We start from the raw sequence: 10,071 nt of genomic DNA, 5'->3' as shown, positions 1-10,071 counted from the left end.
CTTAGCTGCATGGTTATCTAAGAATCTGTTTAGTGCGGCTAGACTGCTGGCTAGTCGTTGCATCTCTTTCATTGTAGAAGGCGATGGCATGCGTTCGATCGCCTGAACTTTTTCCGGGTTTACCTTCAATCCATCTTTGGTTACGATGAATCCAAGGAATTTGCCTTCTTCCATTCCAAACGAGCATTTCCCTGGATTGAACTTCATATTGACGTTTCGCAGAGTTTGGAATGTTCTTTCGATATCAGTGAGCATGGTATCTTCTTCCATGCTCATGACAACTAGGTCGTCCATGTAGATTTCGACACTTTTGCTGATTTGCCCGCGGAAAGTGTCGTTCATAAGTTTTTGGTAGGTTGCGCCCGCGTTGCGCAACCCAAACGGCATTTTTGTATAGCAATAATTTTCGGTAGGGATGCGGAATGTCGTTTTGTCTTCATCCTCGATTGCCGTCTGTACCTGGTGGTAGCCTTTGTAACAATCGAGGAAGCACTTCCATCGAAATGGTGCGAGGTTATCGACCTTTTCGTCGATTTCCGGAAGTGCGTAACAATCTTTGGGACAGGCTTTGTTGAGGTCTTTGTAATCGACACACATGTGCCAGCCCCCGGATGGTTTTTCTACCATGACTGGGTTGGACAACCAAGTCTGGTACTTGACTTCCCGCAGGATGCCTGCGGAGAGCAGTTCTTCGACCTGCTCGTGCATCGCCTGGTTTTTTGCGGATGCAAGGTGGCGTTGGCCTTGGATCACCGGCTTGATACCTGGAAAGGTATTCAAAAAATGTTGCGCGATTTCGCGTGGGACCCCAATCATGTCTGCGGGTGCCCACGCAAAAATATCTTGGTTCCTGAAGAGAAGCTGCTTCAGGTGCGCTTTGGTGTTGGGGGACAAGGCGTGGCCCAACGTTACCCTTTGTTTTGGGTATCTTGCGTTGAGGACCCATTTTTCTGGTTGGTTGTTGGGAGTCGGCCTTGCTATTTTGGTCGGACGCAGTTCGTCCGACGTCATAACTTCCCTGCATGCATAGATTATCGCGACCCCTGTTTCGGTTGGGAAACCGATTGCAGAATGGGGTACGGACGTAATCATGTTGAAATCACCTTGGGATTCTCTCCCAAGGAGCACGTCATATTTGAAAGTATGAGGTAAAACCATGAAGTTTACCTCTTCTGTTCGTGTGTGCCTTCCGCTGGTGAGGCGCAAGTGACAAAGTGCCAGATAAAAATAAGATAAAAACCATCGTAATCGCTTGATGAAACAATGGTTAACCGGGCAGGGTTAACACACTGGTCTCGTCAAGAAGGGTTAATCCCTTCCTCTCGAGGATCGCTGGCTGGATCGCCTGCCGGTTGATCTCCTGCACAAGGAAACAAACTGTGACTCGTAACAAGGAGGATGGGGTGGGGGTGCTCCTTGTTACCACTCTCCTGCGTGAGAATCAGTAGTCTGCTTGGGAAGCAAAGTATGATAGTAGTAGTAGTAAAAGAGTTGCCGAGAGATACCTCAAACCTGGTTTGGGGTTGGTATTTATAGCCGAGGAGTGAAGGAGGAGGTGGATGGATAGACTGACGGCATGCTGCACCTTTGCAGGTGTGTCAGGCATCTCGGCTGTGGAGGTGAAGCCACGCCAGTCTGTTGCTTACGTAGACCTGACAGGCGGCTGCCATTGGTGCTACTTGCTCTGTGGTGTCAGTCCCACTTGCTGAGTGCACAGGATGCGGTGCGGGCCGCATCGCTGTTTGCGGTAACTGTATATGTTTCCGCGTCTCACTCTTTGATCAAGAAATAAGCGAGATGCGGTGCCGAGCCGCATCGTCGTGGTGGTGACTGTTGCTGTTATCCAGCTCCCTTGTATTGATAAAAGTGTTCACTGGATGCGGTGCTAGGCCGCATCGCTGTGAATACTTCCGTTTTCATACACCAGATGCGGTGTCGTGCCGCATCACTATACCGTTCTCATATTCCAGGTAAGTCCTCCTCCATCATTGGGCATATTGGATTCAACCACTGTGTCTGCGCGTTCCCGCACGGACACAGGTAGGTTGTTAGCTAGTGGGGGTTTTGACAAGGGTAATGGTCATTCGCGGTCGTTGGGACGCGAGATCTGGGACCATACCCCTTCATCGCTCTTATGCTGTAATTTATAACTAAGGGTCATTTTATAAAACCTGAATGAACTCACTCAGTATTTCCTGCTGACAAAACCTTTTTAAAACGCGTTTCAGGTAATTACAGTAGATTGGAGTAAGAGTTGGATACGGCGCCAACAAGACTTACAGAAGTGGCTCATTTTATCAATTAAATTAAATTAAGAATTATCATTTTATGTATTCGGGTTTATCCCATATTAAAAGCTAACTTTGTAAACATGGGTTTATCCCCATCTATTTAATAAATAAAAATCCGATGTTTTCTAAACTCTGATATTTTTCCTAACTCACGGTTCTGATGAAATTTCCGCTGCACTACTTTTCAAAAATAACCACCGGTACCACTTGGCTGCTCGCAGCTCCCGATTCCGTCCAAGGTGGGATCAGGGGTCGTGACACCCTGCTCAGATCCCTCAACAAGGAAATTTCTTTAGGGATTTTGTTGATATAACCAGTGTTCTAAAAACCGGTAAATACCGGCCGGTTATACCGGTATTACCAGTTCCAGATGCAAATCCGGTACGAAACACCCCGTAAATAAGTGAAACGGCATAGGATTCGTACCGGTGGTAAAATCCGGTATACCGGTTTGAACCGTAATACCGGTACCAGCCCATGGTTATTTTGGTTTGGGTTTTTAGTATTCTAGAGTTTCATCAGATATATATATCATCGATCGACATTCAAAACCATTATCACTTACGGTTCATCACTTTATCCACAAGATTCAGCTCCATCTTCATCGGTTCATCACTTCATCTTCATCATGCTTCCAGTTCCATCTTCATCGGTAGTTTTACTTATTTCCGTAAAATAATCTGAGAGTAAATAGATCCACAAGTATGTATGTCTATTCGGGTAAAGCAATGTTATGTGAAAGATTATATTTTGAAACTTGAAAAAGAAAGAGGATATGATAATAGTAATATTATAATTTATTATGTTAGTGAAAAAATTAAAACTGATAAGTTATGTCAAATATAGTTCATGTACATATGTATCTCTTTGAAATTATATAGTTAACTAGTTCATCCGGTTGAACCACCCGGTACAACCCGGTTCTACCGGTTGAACCATTTTTAATGTCATCCCGGTATGACTAAAAAACCGGTTTTTAAAACATTGGATATAACTCTTAATTAGGGTGTAAGGGGTGCTCACCTCTTAGGTGAGTCCCCCTCTTACACATAACCAACCCGAAAGTGCCACGTCAACTCCCCTCTAACACTCCCCTAATACCCCCTTTTTGATGGCGGCACTCCCCTCTTAGGTGAATTGGTTTTTTTTTTTTTTAAAAAAAAAAGGAAACTTTTGATTGGTCAAGCTCTCCCTCTCTCCTCCCCCTCTTCGGCAGCTCCCCACCGTTTTATTGCCTCTCTCTCTTCACCGAACATGATGGCGGCACCTTCACCTATGCGGCAAGAGGGGTACCGAATGGATTTCGATGGGTACCCCGCCCACCCTTACGGCAAGAGGGGTACCGAATGGATTTCGGTGGGTACCCCGCCCACCCTTAGGTCCTCGTATGTAGTTCCTTTTTTTTCAGATTTTTATATTATTATTAAATTTGTTGGTGGCCGACAATTCACCTATCTAAGAAATAAATGCTTCTGAAATATTGTTAGTGCATTTTTTATATTCAACAGTATGATAAACTTGAGTTATTGCTACTTCTAAGACTTCCGACCAAGGCTAGGATTCGTGGTTGTTGTTTTAGGGTATTCAGGTAGGTTGGTAGTGGCATGTGACGGTGGTAGGTGGTGGTGTGGTAGGGAAGGAAGAGAGAGAAGGCTAAAAAATGATAAAAATGATTTTTCTTTATAAGGGTGATTGGAAAAAGACTGAATGTCCATCATGTGAGGGGCATGTGCCTATGTTTTAATGGAAGAATTGGATGTCATTTGAGGTGGGGAGTGAAATTGTGATAAGGTTCATAGACCAGGGAGAAAAATGGCTATTTTTAAAGGTTTGGGGCAAAACCATTAAAGTGACCAAACCACAGGGAGCAAAACAAAAGTTTACTCAATATTAAATGTTGTATACAATGAAATATTTAGAGATTACTCATTTAACCTATTTAATTTCAATTATGTAATATGCCAGTTTGTTGTATGATTTTAAACTTTATAACTATTCTTATAACGAACACATTCATATGTCATACTTTTTGGATGATTTTAAATATGTATTAATCATAAATAGTTATTAATATAATAATTTACTTGAGCCCGGGAAGCAATCCCGAGTGATAACCTAGTCATATATATATATATTAAAATATGGTTTAATCTAACAGTCCGCTGCAGTTTTATACGACTGTTTTTGGTATAAATCGAGAACCGATGTTTTCAGGATCGGCTTGGATGTCGAACCGGTCTCCTTATTGGCCAACTGGTCAAACCGGATAAAAGAACTGGGCTATTACGTAAATATAATAAAATAAACAGTATAAAATTAGAGATTTTTAGACAAAATCTGATCCAACCCCTAACAAATCCGGTCCAATATGGTGAACCAGACCAGTCAGATCTCCGGTTCCCGGTCCGGTTTTCAAAACATTGCGGAGAAGTAAACTGTTTTTATGGTTTGAAAATTCTGAATCTAACCGGTTAAAAATTAGAGAAGAAAAACCAAGTGTAAAACTAAATTAATGACTAATTTAAATGGTTTAAAACCGGTAGACGCACGCCTAGAATATCCTCAAGAATCTGAATGGGGTTTGAATTAGTTTCGATACAAATAATACAAGTAATGTAACCTAATTTTGACCTAGGTGCTACTTGTGGATTTGGTCGCTAGCTTTTTAAAAGTACATAAATGGTCCTTGTAGTTTGCAATTGTAACGCATTTAGTTCACATCTAACAAATCTAAAGGTTTCGGTAGGTCCAAGCTATTAGCTAAGCACTAAATGTGTTAAAAAGTGCAAACCAGATGGACTAACTATGTACTTTTAGCAAAAGTTAGGACTAAATATGTTACAAAGTATAAACCACATAGACCATCCGTATTCTTTTAAAAAAAAGTTAGGGATCAAATTCAAAACTTTATTTAATATAGGAACCATCTGTATAGTTTACTCCTAAATAGCTTTTTTTTTAATCTGAGGCCCTCGTAGTTGGGCTGTATATCATGCCGGAGCCATCTATGGCGCCCCGTAGCGCCCGGCTACATTGTTACGGCCGACGCTATGGGGTAAGTTATTTTGCCTCCTCACTATGTACATCACGGCGTTACCATATATAACTATGCAACACACTCAAGTTATATAAAGCCTCATAACCCCCATTTCTTACATAATTACCATTTGTCACATAACCCCTCACTATCATTATTGAGCTCTAGGGCTGCAAACGAACACAAACAAGACCTTGTTCGTGTTCGTTTGTTAAGAAATATATATGTTCGCGAATTGTTCACGAACACTTATCAAACGAGATTTTTTGTTCGTGTTCTTTTGTTAAGGAAATGAACTTGTTCGTTTGTGTTTGTTTGTTAATTTTAGGCAACAAACGTTGACGAACACAAACGAGCACAAACTAATGTTCATGAACACAAACGAACACAAACAATCGTTCATGAACAGAATATATAATACACCGACACTTATTAGATATTTAATTTGTCGGAATTTTGAAGTATTTAAATAAATATAAAAACTAAAAACACTAATGAAGTATTGAACACAAACGAACACATTACCGAACGTTCACCAGCATAAACGAACGAACACGACCTCTGTTCATGTTTGTTCATTTAACTAAACAAACGGAATTTCTTGTTGGTGTTCGTTTGTTTAATAAACAAACGAACTTCCCGCCGAACGGTTCACAAACTGTTCGCCGAACGTTTGGTTCATTTACAGCCCTATTGAGCTCCATGGGACTCTACCACTACATAGGCTTGATAATCTTCAGCATCTTTCCATATTTATAAAAAGATTTTAAGATCTAACCATCAAAGTGCAGTCTTCTTAAAAAGTTAAGCATTTAGAATGAACAAATTAGAAAAAAATCAAAACATAAGTTTAATCTAAAATATATAAAAGAAAAACAAGATGTAAATGGGGACACATTACACCATGAACACCGAAAAGAACCACCGTGTAAAACCGGAGCTCGATAATTAAAACCACCGTAACACCACCTCAAACCGTAATAGTCTTCGAGAAAACCGCACGCCCACACACATCATCCGAACTACTTCGCCGGATCTTAACGTCGGAAACCAAATACTGTTGCCGGAATCTTGAAATAAAAGCCTCTACTCTCTCATTCAACTCCTCATTCGACAACAAACCCGACAACTTTTCATCATCATCATCGTTGTCTTCATCAGCAAAATAGCTTTCTTCTTTCTCTTCGTTACTCTGGTTCAACTCATTTACCACATTTGCTCTGTCGTCAACGACGTCGTCAGCGTGGTTAGTCACCGGTGGTGGTTGTTTTTTGTGGGATTCTTGAGATTTAGGAGATGGGTTTGAATGGGTTCGAGGTGGGTGTGTGGAAGTGAAGAGAATGGCGATTAACAAGAGGTTAAGTGCAAGAAAAACCCACATGTGCAACTGTTTGAATATGGACACCACGACGGCGCGTTCCACGCACGCGATTACTATCGCCATGCCGGCGGCGAACCATACGGCTTGTAAGTGGTCTTTTCTGCTTTTGTTTTCCATATTTTCGTTTTGAATTTTGTTGGGTTTGTAAGAAATGGGGGTTTGAACTTTGAAGGAAGGATTAATATGAGGGGGGTGGGTGGGTGGACGCATGCATTGGGGAATGAGAGCCATTGTTGAGATGGGGGGTTAATGATCACGTGAGGAGGCACGTGAGTCGGGTGCTAAGGGGGCAACAAAACATTCTCACCCTGCCTTGTTCCTTTCATCATCCAAAATTTGTACTTTTTTCACTTTCTAAATAAAAACACTAGTTTAATATTTTAATATGGAATTACTTTACGTAATGTTGATAAGATATAATGATGAGATAAATTCGTGTAAAGATAGGCCGGTATGTCATTTGTTGGTATGATAATTGATATAGTATTGGTTGGTTATGTGATAAACTCGTGCAAAATGTTTTTAGAGTAGTCCTTTTGGTGGATCGGTCGCTTGGGAGCGAATTACACAACACTTGGTTGTTCTAAAGGGAAGGAAAGGTTATGTGTTTGAGCCTTAAGGGGGTTGGTTTAGAGATATGATGAGACTAAATACACAAAAATAGTGATTGGCGACCCCTTGCTCTGAGTTTGAGTAATTTGCTTTAACCAAACTTTGTGGGCGTGAATGTACTCGATACGTGGAACACTCATCGAACAAAAAGTACGCTTATATCTCTTATTATCATCAAGGATGGGGTTTTATGTGGTTTATTATTATAATAAAATAATATATTATAGGAAAAATTACCTGTGCCAAGTGAACAAACTACTCAAATTTAAAATCAGTAAGAGACCTCGTTCAAGTATTTTACCCATATTAACCAAAATGCATAAAACAATATTTTTGATAAGAACATGAAAATGTAAACTTGAACTTCTAGACTGGTTGACTATTTTAATTTACACAATAAATAAGAACAAAAAAGAAAGGAAGGGACGGGCAGTCATCGAGATTTCTTAGGATACAGGTGGTTCGATGATTGTACAAGGGGAGGGAATTGTGGTTATTTGACGGTGCACAGGCCGGAATTGGGCGGGTAGGTGGTTGGTTACATGAGAACTATATAATACATTTATATGTAGTATTTCATAAATATAATAAGAGTTAGAAAAGAAAATAGTCAAGCAATTACATAATGTATTATACATCAAAATATTTATTACACTATATAATATACATTATAGTAAAATGTAAAGATGGATATCTGGTTAGGGGGAGGGCACTCAGACCGGTGTATGGGGATCGGCAGAGGGTCGTCCCCCACCTTTAGGTCAGTCACACACCGCCCCCTAGGGGTCGTCCTCGGCACTTCCGTCACAATTGTAACGCCGGAGATGGGGCAAGCTGGTGGGTCCCCCATGTGCCTTCTCTCTCATCCTTTATATATATATATTAAGGGTTATTGGATTTTATCATCCCAAACTATTGGCTATTGACCGCTGCCACCCTCAACTATTACTTTGACGTCTGTCACCCCCAACTTAACACTTAGTATGTTCTGTCACCAAATCGTTAACTGGTCACTAACTTTAGATCCCGTTACTATACTTTTGGGGGTGTCACAGGGATCTTAGGAAGGTTTTAGGGATCTTAGGACACCCCAAATGTATAGTAACAGGATCAAAAGTTAGTGATCAGTTAATACGTGGTGACAGAACACACTAAGTGTTAAGTTGGAGGTGGCAGACGTCAAAGTAATAATTGAGGGTGACAGTGGCCAATAGCCAATAGTTAGGGTTGATAAAATCTAATAACCCTATATATTAATATATTATTAATGGTAGGGTAGTCTTGGCTAGTTCCCACACCCTTGGGTAGTCCCTAAGAGGAGCATCCTCCTCCCGTAATTACGTGACGCCTACGTGGCGGGTAGTCTCCAAAGAGACTATCCTCACCATACCCACCGGTCTCAAGGGTAGTACCATTGCTCTAACCAACCAAATTTTGTCATGTCAAATTTGTTGAAAAGTACCCATGAGTCATAAAACACTGACGACGCCTATTTTTTTTTCAATTTTAATTAAACATTAAATAATTAAATATAAAACTTAAACATTTCATAAAATTAAACATAAAACTTAAACATTACATAAAGATTAAACATAAAACTTAAATATTACATTAAAATTAAACAAGCATCCTAATAATTTGCTACATGAAAACGTTTTCAAAGTCATCGTCGTACGTATGTTTGTAGTCGACAAGGGCCACTGGAATGACGTCAAATTCCGAGAGGTCATTGTCGGGATTTTTCACATTGTTGAACATCGAATGAAATCTTGCACTTTTCACACGAATAATCGTGAAACGTGAATTAAGCTGATCCATGGTTCAGTTGATCTCACCAACATGAACACAAAATTGTTGAAAACCCCGGTTCCAAAATAAAACCCTTGCATCAGTAGACGCTCGTGGGTTGCGACCCAAGGCGTAGCCAACGCAATATCTTCTTCGGTCCATGAGTTTTTTGCCATTTGAGAAGAATTTTTTTTGTAGATAGAAATATAAAACTGAGAGACTGTATGTGATAAAATAGAGGAATGAGTTAGATTAAAATATTCGAATAAGTTGGTTAAATAGAGAAAGTCATTAGATTTTCTGAATTTGATTTTTTTGTTTAAAAAAATCACCGGTGAATACAATTCAAACGGTCATATTGACCTCGTAACCATCACCACTTACACGGGTAACTCTTGTGGCTAGCGAAACCCGCTCACCTAACCCGAATGGGTGGCGACGGTATTCTGATACTAGTTCGAATATGGGAGGGGTTACCGCACGTGCCCGTCCCCCTTATCACGATTCAAAGTGATTTACTTTGATTTTATTATGGTATATATTGTTTTCAAAGTGATTTACTTTGATTTTATTATGGTATATATTGTTGAAGTGTAGGTAAACTTGTTTAGCCTCGAATACAGTGGTACGGGAAATAGTATCTTGGATGGTCCAGCCTGCAGTGGGCCTGTGGTGCACCCATAAAGGGGGCATCTGACGCAACACGCTTCTGATATCCAATAATGCTTGCAGCATGATGTTAACCACACTAGCTCACCACAGTAAATACTAAGGGTGCACGGGGCACCTTCGGTGACCTCATGCGGGGAGTGCCTTTGCCGTGCGGGTACACCGTCACCAACAAAATTTTACCGCGGGGGGTGTGTTTAGCTCGGTGTGTGCTCACTGATTGAGAGAGAGGAGAGAGAGGGGGTGATTGGTTGTTAATGTGGGTCCACCATTTTTCCACCAATCATATTTTT

General features: G+C 40.7%; 1 protein-coding gene across 1 annotated transcript; it reads right to left on the bottom strand.

The window, feature by feature from the left end:
• Positions 1–6,298: 6,298 nt before the first annotated feature.
• Positions 6,299–6,826, bottom strand: LOC110876621. The gene has a single exon (XM_022124786.1). It carries the CDS (start codon positions 6,824–6,826, stop codon positions 6,299–6,301), a length of 528 nt encoding a protein of 175 aa, XP_021980478.1.
• Between the last annotated feature and the right edge of the window lie 3,245 nt (positions 6,827–10,071).

Source organism: Helianthus annuus, chromosome 9 (genome assembly GCF_002127325.2).
Source record: "Helianthus annuus cultivar XRQ/B chromosome 9, HanXRQr2.0-SUNRISE, whole genome shotgun sequence".
Taxonomy (NCBI): domain Eukaryota; kingdom Viridiplantae; phylum Streptophyta; class Magnoliopsida; order Asterales; family Asteraceae; genus Helianthus; species Helianthus annuus.
Note: the sequence above shows the minus strand (reverse complement) of the source record. Positions and strands in the feature narration are given on the sequence as shown.

What these genes read in the sequence shown, in the direction of transcription:
- LOC110876621 (XM_022124786.1), bottom strand. Translation starts at nt 6,826, where the DNA reads ATGGAAAACAAAAGCAGAAAAGACCACTTACAAGCCGTATGGTTCGCC.